This window comes from Protopterus annectens, chromosome 1.part1 (genome assembly GCF_019279795.1).
Source record: "Protopterus annectens isolate FY-2018-M chromosome 1.part1, PAN1.0, whole genome shotgun sequence".
NCBI lineage: Eukaryota > Metazoa > Chordata > Ceratodontiformes > Protopteridae > Protopterus > Protopterus annectens.
The window spans coordinates 600,628,822-600,648,235 of NC_056726.1; the positions used below are offsets into that span (position 1 = coordinate 600,628,822).

General features: G+C 40.9%; 1 protein-coding gene across 1 annotated transcript in view; it reads right to left on the reverse strand.

Moving 5' to 3' along the window:
• Nucleotides 1-510: 510 nt before the first annotated feature.
• The window catches only part of DISC1 (DISC1 scaffold protein), a 2,387,713-nt gene continuing 2,368,809 nt past the window's right edge, over nt 511-19,414 (reverse strand). Inside the window, exon 14 of the mRNA XM_044077020.1 lies at nt 511-3,864. Coding sequence (XP_043932955.1) covers nt 3,734-3,864 — 131 coding nt within the window. The 3' untranslated portion in view covers nt 511-3,733. The remainder of the gene's footprint in view (nt 3,865-19,414) is intronic.

Below are 19,414 nucleotides of genomic sequence, written 5' to 3' on the forward strand. Positions count from 1 at the left end.
ATGACAGAAGTAGGGAGTAGGATGATGAGCATGCCTTCTGACCTGGTATGGAGACCCCCCCCCCCCACATATGTGCTGGATGAAAACATATATACCTCACAGCAGGAGCTAGAGATCCTTGATGTTTGCACAGAGACTGGTCTCAGAGAAAAAAAAAAACAGGTCAAAGTATAATAACTTCAGGGGATCTTTCAGAGTTAAAATCAAAACTCACACATGTTCACACTAAACTGCAAGAAAAAAAGAAAAGAAACAGCACACAATTTGGACAATACAACTGCATTAATCTTTACATATACTACGACAGCACCGATGCTCTCTTGGCTTCTATAAAGTATGAACTTTAAAAGTAAAGCTAAAAAAACAGATGTACCAATGGCAGTCAGATGCCTTAGTGTCAAGAAATGCAGTAACATTTTAAACTTTTTTTGCATATATTTATCATTAAAGAGAGATATTAATTTTCCTTATTCTTGCAAAAATGCAGGGTGGAATCAAAACAAATGAATATTCAAGTAAACAAAAGCCTTAATGTTCGTTTAATAATGTTCATTTGTGCAAACTGCAGTCTTCTGGCTCAAGAACGGAAACATGGAATGACTACATAGCACTGTAGTGCAGTTCATGACTGACAAAAAAAGTAATATGACATAGAGCTGAACATATGAAGATAAAACAAAACCATTCCTTGTTGATACCTAGTACTACAGAAAGGAATTTTCAGGTTAAGGCATTAACACTTGATATATCTTGGTTGAACAGTTTCTTAAGTTGTGATACAAAAATTGAATTTCAGAAATTATTCAATATTGTTTTAAATTAAAAAATTAAGTTATTAAAAGATACCAGCATTACTAGCAAAAACATTATAAAAATATTTAGAAAAATTATTTAACAGTACAAAAGTACTTAATTTAGTGGTGTTAATATGAAATTAGAATTGTAGACAGTGATGTAGTTATAACTCTCAATATCCGTTTTCTATAATCACAGAAAAGCCAAAACTAATCAAGGACAAACTCCCAAAAAGAGGGACACTTTTTAAATAATGACATTATTCATACAGAAAGTCAGTAGAACAATAGGGTGTACATTAATATCCATTTCCTACAGAATAAGAAGTCTGAAACTGCAGTGCCTCTTAAGGTCCTAATGATTAAAACTAAAACCCATATATCTGTGTCTCAAAACCACAAACATTACGAAGGCACAAAGCAAAATTCTGAGGCACAATAAGGGGCATACCTGAAAAATGGGGGGGGGGGTTGAGAGGGACAAATATAGTTCAGATGAGTATATCATTCAGAGAAGAGAAAGCAAATTCATAGATGGACATTCAGTGGGTATTCTAAAACCAACTTTTTTTCTAAAAGAACTTATTAAATTATATAAATAATACATAATATGTACATGGCAGGCAGCAAGAACCAGATATAACAGAGCAGCTTTTGTTATCCCACAAAACAAAACAAAAAAATTAATGCTGACACAATTGTGCAATAAGCAATGGGTGTTAAATTCACTACTGAATATATTTCAGTAGAGACTCGATTATCCGAATGTCAATTATTCGAAATATAAATTATCTGAACCAGCCTTCCAAAGATTTCAGATAGGAAAAATCATAAAGTCTGAAAATGTAAACATTATACATATTTACTTGAATATTGTCCACTGGAATCACTGAATGGTTGAAAAGTATATTCCTGTGTGTAGAATAAAACAGGATTTTAGAAGTTTTTTATCCATTTTAATTATATGTTTGATTATCTGAACAGTTTGATTATCCGAACTATCCTAGGTCCCAATTAGTTCGGATAATCGACTCTCTACTGTACATAATAACATGGAAACAATCTAAAAATGTTTACAAAGAAGAAATAATATTGTGTTCAGTCAGACCACAGAATGTTCTTCAAAACAGCAATTCATTTTTTACATTGTTTTGTTATGTACAACAGCAACAGGCAACACAGGAAAAAAAATCTAACAATTCTCAGCCCAACCTCTTTTACTTAGAATTCCTACCTAGGTCTCTTAACAAGCTGAACAACTGATTTACAGGAAGCTGTGGGAAGAAAAAAAAATTTCATGGACATGCTAAGAAAACTACAGAATTCTACAGTTGTCATAACAGAGTGTTCTGCACCACAATACCTCAAATTTCGAAGAGTCACAATAAAGCCATTTTTCTCAGACTAGAAAAGCTATCCCTGCACAATTCAGAACACGCAGAAAGAGGGCAATGGCTGAAATTTGTCCTGCATTTCAGATTCTCCTCTTGTTTTCTTCTATATGACATATATATATATATATATATATATATATATATATATATATATATATATATATATATATATATATCTGCATTTTCTCTTAACTTACTGATCTAATTTACATTTGAAAAGGGTGCATGAAGGATCAGTAAATTTAAATGGCATTTACCTGGCTAACAAATGCATAAATAAATAAATCAATATCTGTGGTAAACCACATCTGCTTAGTAGCCTCTTAACTTTCCAGGATGCCATCCTTCTGGTGGGGAAAAAGGCATGCCACCTAACATAGTGACAGTTACAGCTGAAAACTGGGCACAGAACTGTAGAAGACTGACAGTGACAGAGAGCACCTCTAGCTTACTGGTGTACAAAAAATAGGGAGAACAACAACACTGACCCTTCTTATTAGAAGGGAAGAATTTAGAAGAATAACATGGGTACATTTTAATCACATATTTCAGCCCACTCCAGCAAATATATGCATAACTATACTTTTGTTTCCAGTACTGGGAAAATATTTTTCATGCTGAGTTTTGGGGAATACAGGGGGCTGCTGGCATGCTTGCCCAAACAATGCCTGCATTTTTTTTAACGTAGTTACAAGAGAAGCAGTACTTTTCGGCCTGCAGCTGCAGAGTATAAGAGCATTTGCGTACTAACAGTAGCATTTTGTGAGACAGAAGCTGTTTGCATTCCGATGGCACACTAAACACAGGATATACTGTACATTAAACCTACGGTCTGACTGATTAGTACATAAGATTTAGTCATGTAAATGTATAAACCCATCCAGCAAGCCACTGGGAGAACCACCTCTAATTCAAATACTTATTGCACAGCATATACATTTCTGCTTTACATTTTGCAAACTGTCATATTTTTATATAAATGCACAGGACATCAAAGTATTAAGATGATTCAAGGAAGTGTACTCTCTACAGGGCAATAAACCCATTACTGAATCCCAAGAGATAACAGTGTGACATTTCTACATGGTCTAATTTACACTTTGGTACTCAGTTTTTTCCAGAAATAATGCTATCAACTTCCACCCAAGAGAAATATATGTTAGCACAGTCCATTTCACTATCTGTGAAATTATCTTTATAAAGAAACTGCTGTCTGAAGCTCAGCCTCAAGCAGGATATGATTATTAACAGAAACAATTGCACTGATACAGCAGGAATGAGATATACAACATCACTGTGAATGTTGATTTATAAAGCTCTGTTTTTTAAACCATAAATCTTACTTCCATCTCTGGTGGGCATAGTAAATAAACAGATAAGTACATAACAGACTTGGTAGCTGACCTCACAACTGCACTTCAACAGATCCAGCTGCTGTTAATTACAATGAGGATTCTTGCTGCCTGGCCATGAAATATTCAGTTACAGAGAACCTCTCTTGTGGATTCCTAAAATACTATCTCCCCTGCATGATTCCATGGTGTCTTATTCCCCCTGTCCCCAGCTGCCATGGAGAATATCTTTGACCTCTTCCTTTTCTTCTTTGGAGGGCAGTAACTGTACCAGCATGGTCTGCAGAGTTTCTTTCACCATCTGGATTTCCTTCTGTAGATTCTGTGAATATGTTATTAAGGAAGAGATCTGAAAATGATAAGACAGCTTAGTTCTCTCTTGGAAATATTTAATAAACAACAGTTCTCTAGCTCTTAACAGATGGCCATGACTGGCTAATTACATTGTTAGTGGTTCAAAATAGTCAGTATTAAACATTAATGCCCATTTAAAGACATATAATTTTTTGTGACAATTCAAGATGCTCACTCTGCATAACCCTGAATCAAAATTAGTAAGGGAATTGCTTTCCTTTAGAAACACATCTATGTGTTTTCATTTGCTCACTTTACAGAAAACCACAAGTCACTTTTTGTATTACTGATCAACAAGACAGAAAAGGTTTTCTCTCTGGAGTGCTAGTGGTGGAAATGAAAACCCCAGTGTGACACTGTTAGTAAAGGTTCACTTATCACAGCAGGAACAATGGTTAATATGCTGGTATGGAAAACTGTCATGTTTTCATCTTTGCTTAAAACTTCAGCAGCAGTGTAATGCAAAGAGTAATTCAGTTTCTTCTGTTTCCTTTAGCTAAATAATCTACCTTACCAATGACAGATTATTAGTAGTTTGTGAACAATCATGTGTAAAAAAAAGGATTAATGTTATGGCCCCAGAAAGGCTCCTTGGTAAGACCCTCAATTCCTTTGTGATCGACTTTCAAAAATGAAACCACAAAGGAGTGAAATATAATGTGAACATCATAAATCTCATGATAAATCTGTGGAAAAAAGTGTTTATAGGGGAAGACACTCCTGAATCTCCACATCTCTGCTACTTACATAAACTAACTCTGAACTTGCACCATCTCAGGAAAAGAGAAATCCTCGGGACACTGCAACATTGACGTTTTGAAGGAAAGGCTAGCTGTCACACATTAATGATCTGATGATATGAGAGCTTTGTCTCTATATGTATAGCTTTTCTCCTGCATGTATAGTGAAAATGAGTTATGCTAACTGCACTTTAGTTGGCTCAATAAATAAATGAATTGATAATACTTTCTCCACCAATCTATGAACTGTTAAAGGTACATAATGACCTCTGTCAGTTTCTATATATTTAGTACTTCCTCTGCAATGAGAAACTGAATAAGGTTTCTACACTTCCTGAAGTAAGATGTCACTGCAAGATGTACAGCAACAGAACAGCCTCTATGGCTAGATGATTCCAAAATACATAATAAGCATGAAGACAGCCCTTACCACCAACATGATGATCATGCTATGATTTCCCCCGTAACTATGTTCACTGTGTGCAATGACAAAGACATGGACCTCCATAGCCCAAACAAATGCACATGTAATCATCTTGTGGACTGTCTCTAACAAGGTGTGAAGCATTCCCTTTCTGTAGTTGTGGCAGCAGAGGTACCGTGCTACCTCAGTTACATCAGGATCACTCATTAGGGCTGAGGTCTACAAAACACTCTCCTGCAATGCCAATTCAAAGACTACAAATGGACTCATAGTTTTGCAGCATTGGATCAGCTGGTCGACACCCCCATGAGAGGTGAAAATATCTACAGTGTCATCCTCCTTCTTAAGATCTGACCGTAAAGCAATCAATTCAAAGTCACTATCTCCCCTGACCCCCCCCCCCCCCCAGTCTGGTTCAAACAAAAAAACTTTTACAAAGCTGACTACAATCTCCTGAGAGCATGCATAAGCAGCTTCACATCCACCGTATCTTTGGTTGCAACTGGTACTAATGTCCAAGCCTACATCAAAAAACTATATGAGCATCTACATAGCTGTATGGACTCAGCAATACCTGACAGGACCAAATCATCTTACTCAAGGAAAAGTAAACCTGTCTGGTGGACAGCAGCAATAAACAAACTCTATAATAAAAGGAAAAGATTGCTATCCAGGGCCAAGAAGGAGCAGGTGCCATGTTGGAAGCAATCTCTCCTTTGTCTGGACAAGCAAAAAAGGTCACTGATGAAATCTGCTAGGCCAACTTTGTGTCCAAATCTGCACATCCACTAAGGACAATCACAAGGCCTTCTTCACATATGTCTGCAATCTCAAAGGTAACACCCAAATCTGCTCTGAATTGGTGGTCAAGAACACCAAATACACAAATGCTGTAGATATAGCCAACCTGAAGACAGACAGGTTCAGTGATAACTTCACCCCCCCCTGTCCCCCATCAGTAAACCAGGATGTCCCCAGCACCTGCCCACCTCCCCTCATCACAAGGAAGCAGGTATTTAATGCCCTCTCAAAAGCAAAAAATACAGTCTCTATGGGACCTGACAACATCCCTGGCTGCAATCCTACATGAACTCAGGTATGAGTTCTCAGGTTCATTAGGCACCCTATTCAACAAAAGCTTGAGCACTGGCTTTGTCCCAGCCAAATGGAGGACATCCACTGTCAACCCTCTACCCAAAGGTGGAGCATCCACTGACCTGGGCAATTATAGGCCCATCAGCCTAACTAATCTGATCTGCAAAGCCATGGAATGCATTATCATGGACCTTATAAACAAGGACATTGACAACCTCCAAACACTTGACTCCACACAGTTTGATTTTGTCAAAGGGAGATCATGCCTGTTAAACTTGGTTGACTTCTTTGAAACAGTTACCAAAGCCATGGACATGGGGAAGACAGTGCACACCTCCTACCTTGACATAGCCAAAGCCTTCAACATTATTCCCTAGTCAGGCATAATAGATAAACTCTCCTAGCTAGGCATCAACCTGTATGTTACCAGATGGGCAGTTAACTGGCTCACTGACAGAACCCACTCAGTAAAAATAAAGGAAGCCACCTCTAGTAGTAGAACCATAATGAGCACTGTACCTCAAGGATCGGTCTTGGGACCTCTACTGTTTGGGATATACTTTTCTGAGGTGCAAGCCAAAGCTAGTGGTCTGTGGCTGACAAAGTTTGCAGGTGACTGCAAGGTGGGTGCTGTCTTAAATTCCCCTAGTGATGTGAACATCCTCCAAGAGGGCCTTACACAAACTAATGACTGGTGCCAGAAGCATGGCCTCAAACTGAATGCCAAGAAATGCATCATTATTGCCTTTGGGGTAAATGGCATCCCCACTAATAATCCCATTAATAACAATGCACTAAGCATGCAATCAGTCATGAGGGACTTGAGCACCCAGGTTGATAGCAACCAGACTTTTGACTACCATGTTGCCTCCATTGTACAGAAGGCCTTCTACATGGCCCACCTCATAAGTAAGGATATTTCATCCAGGAACAAAGAGATCATAACATCTCTGTACTCCTCCCTTATCAGACCCATTATCCAGTACAATGCCTCCTTCAGCATGTACCCTGCCAAGCACATGAAGCAGCTGGAGAGACCACAGAGGTTACTGACCAGGAAAATCCAGGGTCTCAAGCACCTATCCTATACAGATAGGCTAAAAGCCTTATCCCTCTACTCAGTCCCATACAGACTGCTGAGAGGTGACCTGTGTCTGGCATACAAGACCATTTCAGAGCCAGCCTTGATGGAGTTGCTGCATATCCATAAGTCAAACTCCATTCATGCAACCTGCATGCAAGGCCTCAACCTGGTCTGTGACATTAATAGAACTTGCTGGCAGGATAAATTTGTGTCCCAAAGACTCCCCCATCTGTGGAATAGATTCCCTCTCCATGTCAAGCAGAGTACCTCATTAGCCTACTTAAAAGGGACCTGGATGACTGGATGGGAAACAGAAAATACACACCTGGGATTCCACCTGTATCCTTGCTAGACAGGGGAAACAGGTGCTGACTTTGTAGGAACATGTGTAAAATTCTTGGCTAGGCTTATAAAGGCCTCCAGGCCAGTAGCCTAGCATCATCCTATGAATCTATGAGCCTATAATCTTTTTTTCTGTATGAAGAACCCAAAGGGGGGTAGAGCAAGGATATATTAGAACATTTACTTGTTGACGCTATCCATGAGGGCCACAGATGTTAAACTTGGAGTGAATTTGTGGTTTCCCATACATTCATCCAAGTTAAGTTTGAATAGATTAACAGAATTACTTTGCTTTATGTGGAATGGAAGACAGTTCCACAGAAGTGATATTCTTTGTTATACATACCTGTCCCTCCAACTTGTCCTATTTATTTTACAAAAAGCTTGTGATCCCTTGAGTGGGTGTTCATGCCACTATAGGACCTATGAATGTATAGTGCTTCTGACAGGGTAGTGTCTTTTGATGCTCTATACACAATAGAGTTGTCTCTTAGTAGCATGTAAGATTCTGGAAAGAGGGACAACACTCTGAGTTGGTCTACATAGTTTTTATAATTTATGCACATGATTCTTTGTATTGAGAAAGTGTTGCGGTTGCTCCAGTTGTGACAAGCATTTGGATGGTTAAACACAGAAAAGGGCATTATAGTCAATGAACAGCCTAATAAGAGCCGAGTACAAATATTTACATCCCTGGATCTAAATGCCATACCTTTAGAAAAAAGCTGTAAGGTGACAAGTACTGGATACATGGTGTTCAAAAGACAGTTTGTTATCAACAGATTTGAAAATCCCTGACTACACGATCAGCTTTCAGGGGTGTGTTGTCAATGTGCTAGTTACAAGGGAAGAAATACTTGCTGAAAGATACTATTAAATATTTTTGGCATTTAGTTTTAGTCCATGGTTTTGACACCAGCTATTTGTTTGGAAAAGGCCCTCTTGGAGGATGTTGATGTCCTCTGGGGTGTTTTTGATTGCACCAAGTTTACAGTCATCTGCAAACCCGGTCAGCCATAAACCTTTAACATTTGCCTTGACCTCTGAGAAGTAGATGACAAAAAAAGAGTGGGGAAAGGACTGAACCCTTGGGTATACCACTAGTATCAGCTCTTTTGGAGGAGGTAAAGCCAAGCATCCTAATTTTCTGGGTTCTGTTTGTGAGACAATTTGCTATCCAATGAATTGCATACAGGTTTATATTTGCTGGGAGAGACTACCTATGATAACCGAGTGTGCAATGGTGTCAAACACCTTTGTCAGATCTAGATATGTGATGTGCACTGATTTTCCATCATCCATTGCTTCCAAAACCTTCTTGAAGAAGTTGACCAGGTTAAGTAGACAGGATCTGGTCTTGACAAATCCACACTGGCTTGGGTCCAGAGTTTGTAGGTTTCTTATGTTCTTATTTATTAATTCCATAATTAGCCTTTCCATAGCTTTACAGTGAGGCTGGTCAGTCTTATGGGTTTATAATTATCCAGGTTTGTTGATGCCTTACCCTTGTGCAAGTGGATGACTGTTGCTGTCCTCCAGTCATCTGTCATTAATCCTGTTTGAAAGTTGATACTGAGTAGCCTCGATATGGGGTCTGACAACTCCTGTTTCAGGCAGGTGACTAGCCAGACAGTTATGTTAGCCATCCCCACAGAAGCAGTCTTCTTGGCCTTGCACAGCGCTTTGAGGACTTGTACTTGGGAGATCTGAGGTGGTGGGAATGCAGACATTTGATATGGTAATAAGGATGGGGGTGAAGACTGAGATAAAATTTGTCTGCTAGTATATTGGCTATCCCCTCTGGGTCAGAGTACATGATATCATTTATTATTAGCTGTGCAATGTTGGACATTGTTTCTAAGATTTCAAACATAGTTAAAGAAGACTTTACTGATAAGCTTATTTATATTTGGGCCCTACCATAGGGTTTATTTTTAAATGTGACACTGTATTAACTTTGGACGGAGGCACATATGTCTATGCAGCTATTTACATGTGTACAGAATGTGGCAGTAAAAGATTCCACATAAGCAATGAAGTCATGAGATTGGAAGGGGATTTTGAATTTAGCCAAGTCATCATGCAGTTTTAGTAGATTAGACTTGGCATAATCTCTGAATATAGACTTACTGAAGGATGCACCCAGCTTCAGTCTTATGGTGAATATGGCTAATATGTGGTCTGATTTGACCAGGGAAGAAGTTATAATTGGTGGAGAACAAAGTTGTCCGATACCAGTAAAGATCAAGTCCAGGACTTTATCTTCCCTGAATGGGGTGCGGACTACCAGATCCAGAGTTTCTATTGATGAAGTCTAGAAATTTATAGGTAAGCAAGTTTGAGGTTGTATAAGTCTCCCAAATGATGGAGGGATAGCTGAAGTCTCCTACAGGAATGGTGTTTAGCTTAATGCATATAGATGCCATACTACTTAGGTAGGAGGTATTTGTTGAGTGGGACTTAGAGGAGGGTCCCATTGCTAGCTATGAAATGATAAGGGGTTTTGTAGATAGTGCATTGGATGTGAAGGAGTTCTAGGTCATTATCTTGTCTAACAAGTCCAGAGGTGAATTTTTTTGAAGAATATGGAAACATCGCCTCCTTTAGTGATATCATCTAGTGTGGTAGTCCTGAAAGTGTGGTTGGCATCAAAGCCTTGGATTGATGGAGTGCTGTTATTGGTCTTGAACCAGGTCACTGTGATGATGCAAGACTTAATGTTTTCTAGGGTAACATTTTTTATAGGAGCTTGCTGAGGTTTTTGTTAATGTTCGTAACACTTGGCAACAATTCATTTTTGTCATTCAGATTCTGTTTTTTTATGTTGGGCTTTAGAAGACTGATATTGCCTGAAAAAGGCACTTTGGGGGTGGACAAGAATTTAGCCAATATATGAAAACCTTGGTAGGATAAGAAAGGTGCAGGCCATCTCTGGCAAAGCAGCTAGGATTGCCTACCACCTCCTTCCAAGATGACATATTTTGTACCCACTTTGAATGACACCAGAAGTTAAGCCAATCACTGAAGTCAATAATCCTTGGCTCTTAGTGCGGCATCATTCTTGATGATGGTAGACTGATAACTGAGGCTATGTTCATACCTCCCTCATACAGATATTCAGACAGTTCCATAACATCTCCTTTCATATAATCCAGGGAGGTATGTCTCAAGTCACTAACACCCACATGCACTATGACTGTATTGTATGTGTATTTCTGGTGCAATGACTTGAGTACATGTGTGATGTGATGATTCCTGGCACCTGAAAGGCAACTGACCATAACCCTCAACTTCACAGACTGGTGACCTCAGCATGTTCATAGGAGGTTACTAGGCTATTGACCTAGAGATCATTTCAAGCCTTGCCATTTCATCCCAGTGTAATACAACAGATATTCTAGTCAATACCCAGGATTGTATTTAGGGTCCAGCAGGGTTGCAGGCACTATACCTGGTTTGAATTTATGGTGTCCCATCCATTCATCCAGGTTCCTTTAGAAAAGTGTCATAGAGGTGCTCTGCTTCTCATGAATTGGCAGCCTATTCCAAAAATGCGGCAGTCACTGGGAGACAAATCTGTCCCTCCAGCATATCCTAGTCAAGTTGCAGGCCATATTTAGGTCCCTGGAATGGGTAGCTCTAGTCTAGTTTGATTTATGGATGTGCAGTGAATTCATTAGGTTTGGGTTGGAGATTCCTCTGTAAGCCAGGCATAAGTCTCCCCTAAGAAGTCTATACAATACTGAGTATAGTGACATGGACTTTAGTCGGTCTGTGTAAGGCATGTGCTGGAGTCCCTTCATCTTCTTTGTTAGAAACCTCTGAGGTCTCTCCAATTGCTTCAGGTGCTTTGTGCGGTACATGCCAAAAGGGGCATTATATTCAATTACGGGGCTGATTAGTGATGAGTATATAGAGGTCATAACCTCCTTTGCTGTAGAGGCGATGCCTTTGCTAACACAGTGTGCTATGTAAAAGGCCTTCCTTACTACACTAGACACGTGGTGGTCAAAGTTAAGGTCGCAGTCTACTTGTGATCCCACATCCATTACCACTTTACAGGTACATAGAATATTATTCTTAATTTGATAGTGTGAAGAGACATTGTTTTTACTGAAGGGAATGATGATGCATTTCTTTGCATTTAGTTTGAGACCGTGACTAAGACACCAGTTGTTGGTCTGTATAAGACCCTCCTGAAGTATACGGATATTATTTGAGGATTCGATAATTGCACCCAGTTTGCAGTCGTCTGCCAACCTGGTCAGCCACAGCCCCTTAGATTTGGCCTGAACTTCTGAGAAGTATATACCAAACAGTAGGGGGCCCAGCACTGACCCTTGTGGCAACCCGTTGGTGACAGGACTACTGGTTAATGTGGAGTCACCCACTTTGATAGTGTGTGACTAGTTTGTGTGCCAGTTGGCAACCCATCTTATAACAAAGAGGTTTACATTCAGTTTGCTAAGTTTATTGGTTATGCCTAAGTGTGGGATTATGTCAAAGGCCTTGGCCAAGTCAAGGTATGTGTGCACAGCTCTGCCCTTGTCAATGACACTAGTCACATTTTCAAGAACTCCACCAGATTTAACAGGCAGGATCTCCCCATGACAAAGATGAACTAGGTTGGAGCTAGGGTTTGGAGGTCACCTATGTCTTTATTTTTGAGGTCCATGTTGATATGTTCCATGGCCTTACAGATGAGGCTGGTCAGACTTATGGGTCTATAATTCCCTGGGTCTGTTGCCTTTGTGGAGGGGAATAACTGTTGCTGTTCTCATTCCACTGGAACATAACCTGTTATTAGGTTGTGACTGAATAGAGTACTTAATGATGATGTTAGTTCGTGTTTTAGTTTGTTTAAAAGTCATCCTGGGATGCTGTCTGGACCCGTAGAAAGTGTGATTTTTGCCTTAGACAAGGCTGTAATGACCTGCTATTCAGATATGTAGAATGGGGGGAGGGAGCTGGGGGCAATGTTTGTGGTAAGTTTGGAGGGGATAAGTGAGTGAAATATTCACCAAATCTGTCTGCCAGCAAGTTTGCTATCTCTACGGGATCAGTGCGCGTGATACTGTTAGTCACTAGTTCTACACATGCTTGGGTCCTACCTTTTTGGCTGTACACTCACCTGTAAAAGGCCTTATGGTTATCCTTGGCCGTGATTGATAAGTTTTTCTCAAAGTTACTCTTAGAGGATTTGACATGTTGTCCTTAGTTTTCTTAGACAGCAGCTTTTTGCATTTGTTGGAAAGTTTGCTGATGCTGGATGTCCACCAGAGCAGCTTGTTTTTACCTGAGATTCTGGCTTGGATTCTCTCTGGAAGAGATGAATCTATACCCTTATACATGTGATTGTACAGGGCTTTAGTGTAAGCTTTGGTTTAGTTACCACTTCCAGCTGGGAGTGGGGCCTGGAATGCATATATACCTTCCCCTAGGAGGGTATAGTATGCCTTGGTGAAGGTTTTTAGTCTGACTTCACCCTTTGTGAGTTCTGGTGTTAGTGCCAGTTCAAAGGCAACTGATTTGAGTCTGATTTAACTAATGAGAGTCCGACAGTTATGGTGGTACATCTGTTTATCATGTTAGTGAGAACAAGATCTAGTATGTTTGTTTCTCTTGTTGAGGTTTGAACAATTTGCTCCAGGGCATTTGAGTTATCAAAGTCAAGGAACTTTTGCACTAGTGAGTTAGGGCTAGAATAGGTTCCCAGTTGATGGTGGGATAATTGAAATCCCCCATGACGAGAGTGTCTGGCAATATTTGGATTAACTCTAGTTTGGTCAAGTAGGTCTCATGCACATCATGATCCATAGAGGGGGATTTATAACTAGCTATAACTTGAATGAGGATCTTAACCACAGTAATTTGAACTTACAGTAACTCCATGGATTTGTCCTGTCTAACTAGTCAGGAGGTGAATTTATCTCTAATATAGATAAAACACTGCCTCCTTTGGTTCTCACATGTTTGTTTTGTGGTCTGAAGATTTGGAAGGCATTGTAGCCTTGTAAGGCCAGGGTACTTTCTGAGGCCTTGAACCTGGTTTCTGTGACTGCACAGATATCTATATCCTCCAGTGACAGTAGTGCTTCCAGGGTGTGCAGTTTTTGGTTTAGGCTCCTAGTACTTAGCAGCATAACCCTTATTTTATTATGATTGGCAATTTTAATGTCGGCAATTTTGTTTTTGAGACCTTGACTAAAAAGGCACTATAGGGGTGGCAAGAGCCTTTGCCAGCAGCCGAAAGTCTAGTGGTGCCAGGTGCAAACCATCTCTGGCAAAGTAGTGAGGTTTATCAACCATGCAGTGAGGTTTGTCGACCATGTCATCTCAGGCTGACAGAAACTGGAATGACACTAAAAACTAAGCCAGCTATTGAAATTGATCACTTTTTGTTTATACTTCTAGGTGGGAGTATTATGCTGCTCAAGGCTAGGGACATATCTGCCTGGGAGACATACTGACAGAGCTCAGTCATATCTCTCTTCATACAGTCCAGTGAGCTACATCTCAGGTCGTTCACTCCAACATAAGCTATGACAGAGTCATAATGGTAGTTGTTGCCAGGAGACATGAGTGCATGGGTGATCTGACGAATCCTGGCTCCAGACAAGCAGCTGACCGTGACTTTTTCCTTATCTAACCTCATGAGTGGGACATCCATGTGTCTCATTATGGAGTCTCCAATGACAAGAAAATTTGTTTTCTGAGTGTTACCCCTTAGGGGCTTGATAGGTGAGACACTGGTTTTGTTATGTGTCTTGGGAACTGTGTTAGTTGTAGCAGTCTTGTGTTTTGGAGGTCTCTGGTGTTTCAGAACTTCCGTGTATGTTCATTTATGTGTTGGATTCATACTCTGTGTGTGAGTAGTGGTATTATGTGCATGAGTAGTAGTGGGTGAGTTGACAACCCCTTCCATGTTACCCTGTAAAGTCACCTGTGACTTGGATATTGGATTGTATGAAGGTTTGCCTTATGGGCTTGTGAACTGAGACTGTGTGGCTCATACATATGTTTCATGGTAGATGCTGCCTGTGTTGCATGTTTGCAAGGTTGCTGAGGGTGTTTATTTCTTACGTTAAATTTGGGACACTTTTGTGACTTAAATAACTTACCTTTAAGAGCCTCAGTATATGTATGTCTGTGTGTTTGGTCTAAGCTGAGTCTGGTTGGTTTGGTGCAGTGTTGTGTGTACTGACAACCTGCTTATTATTTGTTGTAGCTCTCTGTGAGAGCTTTGCCTCCAATAATATTATATAGATATATCTCTCACATACTAAGTCAGTTTGTTTAAGTTGTAATTGGTTGTCAGCAAATGTGTGACAATTGCTCAGGACTCTCAGGTTCATATCCAATCTTGGCTGAAAACCAACTGAAAAATTGCCTATGTGAAGGAAGTACTTTTCCAAAGAACACTTTCCTTGGACTAAGTTAGAATCATCCAAAGATGGTACTATCCAGGATATAGTGGTGTTGCTTACTATCCACAGATTCACAAACTGATACAATTCTTTATTAATAAAGCAAAACCCATAACTATCTTACTGGCTGAGGTTAGCATCTCCGAAGCTTAGGTACATTATGAAATTAGGAGGTGCAAAAGAACTATCAAAAGATAAGATTTTGAGAGGAGGTAGATTGCAACTGGATGTTTCAGACCCCCCCCCCCCGCCCCCGTAACTTTAATAAGCACAACTATGCAGATAAGTGACTGGGAATCACTGCAGGGGCATATGGAGTTACAAGATGTCAGTTTTGGGGTCAATACTTGCTTCACATGCTGGCTAGATGATGTGCATAAATGATATATCTTGCTAGAAGAAGGGTTCTTTCTATTCATTAGCAGACCACAGGCTTCACTATGCAAAGGTATGGGAATAAGTTACCAGAAATCTCTCCACTTATTCTAGATAGTAGGTGGGTGACACTGTGCATCTCACACCAAGCACAGGCCTGAGACAAAATATTCTGCAGGCATAGGAACTAATACAAAAGGTATGTTGCCAAGTGAGCAGAACAGAAATGTGCATGGCTTGAGAAGTACCAGTGACATAAAGTTTAGAATGCCCCTATCATATTCTAGAGCCACACACAATATATCCTATCTCCTGTATCAGTTAGACATAGTTGCACTTCCAAAGCACAGGTAATGTGGGACATATGAGTGATGGACAGAGAAGTAGGACCTCTCCTGTATATGCACTTGAATGTTTAATTCCCTAGAAGATGAGAGGTGTGTAAAAATATGGGTTAAAAAAGAAATTTGCATAAAATGATGCTTCATCAAGCAATGTTGTATATGGAGATCTTTCTTCTGATTGGTTCCTTATAACCTGCTGATGGCAGCCATTTTGACCAATGCAGAAACTGCTTGATGCTGGACTACTGATAAAGTCTGCATGAAATTAATAGAAGCTTGTGTATTCCGGCAGTGCTGCTGCCTTTATTTTTACTGACTGACATATTTTGGCATGAAAAAGCAGCCTCTCTAGGTGTTCAGCTTTCTTAAGCAGTTGCAGCTGTGTGCTGATGACACTTTACACAGTTGATAGAGAAAATCATTGTCTTTTCCCTTTCTCCCTAAGGTGAAAAAATAATGTCCTTTCATTGGAAGATGAAAACATGTGGTTCTGGTGTGATGACCGACTACTGCTAACCAATAATCAAGGAGCCTCAATCCTCACCCCTGGCAACAGTGGGGGATGTTCACTGGGAAGATAACAGGCACACACACAGTATTTCCAGATGCAACTCTCTGCATCAAGTGCAATTTCCCTTAAGAGCAGACAGAGACCACAGTAAGTCTGGGGTTGGTTTCTCCCTCTTACCCCAGATCCCCAAAAAGACTCCCCACTGGCACAGCTTATAGGTTCATAGGTTCATAGGTTCATACTAGGGCTATGCCCCCGGGGGCATTTTGCAAGCCTAGCCAGTTTTTTTTGGCTTCGCCACCTTTACCTTGGGGGGGGAACTATACCCATTATTTTGCTGTGCCTGTGTTGAGCAGTGACACTGAGGTAATCCCTCCATCCATTATATCTGCCCCCTCACATCCATTGCCAGCTCTAAGTCAAGCCCTCAGCCAGCTGCTTATTCCACATATTAGGGATTTTCCTCACAGCATAGAGAGTCTTTAATGAATCTATCCTCCAGCACGCCCCATTAATAGCCGTCTCCCCAGCCTTCGTCTGCTAATGGCTCTTCTCCGGATCTAGATTTTTTGAGGAAAAGGATATGGATCAATATGTTGGGCAAAGGTGGCCTTGTATGTTAGGCAAAGGTCTGGAATAAGCAATAAGTTGAACAGTCGTAGTGGCTATGTTCTGTCTTGAGACCAGCATCCTTTTGGTGAGGAACTTTGGATTTTTGGCCTGCTGCAAGTGTTTTGCTGATACCTCCCGATGGGGTACAGCTCGACAATCAGTCATCTCAATGTGGTGAGTATAGGGAATCTATGACCTCCTTGGAGAGATGTGAGATGACCTTCATGATAAGGATGACAATGTATCTGGATGAGAACCAAGGTTTTAGCTGTGGGGGTGTCAACTATGATTTCATACTCAACCTGGGTCCCCGTCTCCCTGATAACTTTTCTAACCTGGGTCCCAGATTGCTTCTGTACTGGTCTGGTATTAGGCCCTGTTTGGTAGCTAGGCAGACTATGCGTTTTTTTTTCCTAAGGGTATGACTATGCATTTTTGGCAGTTATCTTAGGCCATGCACCTTCCTGAGGATATTCAAAAAGTCAGAGGAAGCCATTTATATTTGTATGATGTTTTTCATTTCTACCTTGTCAGCCATAACCTTGTCCTTTGTTTGCTTAACCCCTCCTGTGGATGTGTGTGAGGCCCAGAACTGAGCCCTGTGGTAAACAACTAGACAGGACCACAGGCTTTGAGTCTGCCAGCAACTCTGACCCTGAGGGTTCTGGTCAAAATCACAGCCCTGTGGGTTCCTGTGGGTTATGGGTTTGGTTTTGTATTGATGAGTTTCTTTTTTGTACAATTCATAGTGATGTATCAAAGGCCTATGAAAGATCGTATTGTATTGTAGCCGCCTTCTTCCAGACTGTATGACCTGGCTTTGTTTCCAAAAAGTCAACCAAGTTTAGAAGGCATGGGCAGAAGTGAGCAAAGCAAAAAGGGAAAGATCCAAAGTCTGCAAATTCTGTGTGTTTACGGCATCCAAAGTTTAATGGTCTCCATTTTAACCTCTCCATGGGCTTGCTTATGATGGCTTTAGTGGCTCTAAATTTCCAGGGGGCATGGGAGGCACCGAGGTGTGAAGTGGGACCACAGTTGCAGTGCGCCACTCCCTGGGTAAGTATCCAGGAGTGGGTACGATGAGCCAACAGCTGTATGAGCTTACAGCTGTCCTGCTGAGGGTGGAGCACATTCTCGTGGCGGGAGCTCAGGTCCCACAGGGGGTTTTGCTTTGTCCCTGAGCAGTCAGACTTTTGAGCATGCTTCTGTTGGAGGGGCTTGGGCGGTATGATATATCTAAACGCTGGGAGGGGAGAAGATGTTTGTGAACCACCAAGCCAAGTACATGTTGGCAATGGGTGGAGGAGTAGTAAAGGTCTTTTAATCGAAGTTTCTGTAACTATTCTTTTCTTTAGTTCTGGGAGTTTCAATAGCTTCCTCCAACATAGCTAAAGAAGGCCTTGTTCTTTTCTTTATTTTTTTCTCTTTTGTTGCTTTTCTTTTATTTTAAGTTCTTGGTCTTTTTGTTTTTTTAAGCTTGTTGAGAGGGTGTAATATTTTTTGCTGATTTTGCTGTCTTCAGGTTTGTTTCCTTGCATAGCTCTCCTTTTGTTGTAGAGTTTGTGGACCAGAGTGGACGCTGCCTTTGGTACACAGAGTCTTTGTTTCGCTTTGGATCTTGTTTTCCATTGGGACTGCTGGGGTGCCTTAGCAAGGCATTTGCGGGGTATTTGTAAGCTTGAGTGCCTGTTAGCCAGTTGCCTGGGCTCTTGGCTGAGTACCTACACACTAGAGTTTAGAAGTGTGAAGTAGTAGCTCGAGTGTTTCTTTTGCTCTCTTTATTTGTGTCTTTTTGTGGGGTGGGGTGAGGAGAGTGAGCTTAGGATTTATTTCAGGATCTGATCTCACCAGTGAGTATGCTTCCCGTGGAGAATTGTGTTCCCATGTCTTGAGATGATGAGATCAAAGTTGTTTTTCCTCTGTGGGGATGTGGTGACTAGTTGTTGAGGGGCATTTTCCATAGCGAATTCCAGGAACTTTGGTAAGCTTTGTCCTCAGTTCCCAGTCTCTACTAGGTCTATTGGATTAGGGTGATATGATGTGATTTCAGGATACATTTGACCCCTATGTTTATCTCCTGGAGTGTGAGTGAGTTCCTGAGTGAGGTTGGTGGTGGCCTGAGGTGCCAATTTGCAGTGCAGAGCAGATGCTTCTAAAGTGCACCTCAATTTTAATTCTGGTTGGATGGTTCTCCTGATGCATGTGCTGGGTCTCCAGTCTCTTGGTGTGTGGGACCATTTGATGAATATGGGTATTGATCTTCTCTTTGGTACGGAACTGCCTTGGGGCCTTGAACCGATAAGAGGTGGGGGCAATAGTGATAGGCCTTTTCCCAGGTTTGGTGACTGCACAGTTCTGTTGTTGCCTCCACATCGAGAAGCATTTTCGAGAGATACCGAGGGTACTCAGAGCCTTTTTTGTGTTTTTTTTCTGGCATTTTTCATTACCCTTTTGTTTTTTAGGGGGCCTGTTCTAGGTGTTAGGTTTAGAATTTGAGCTCGGTTTCCAAAAGCAGCACTAGGCCTGTATGAGCCTTTTGATCCTTCCGAAATAAGCGGTGGTGCAA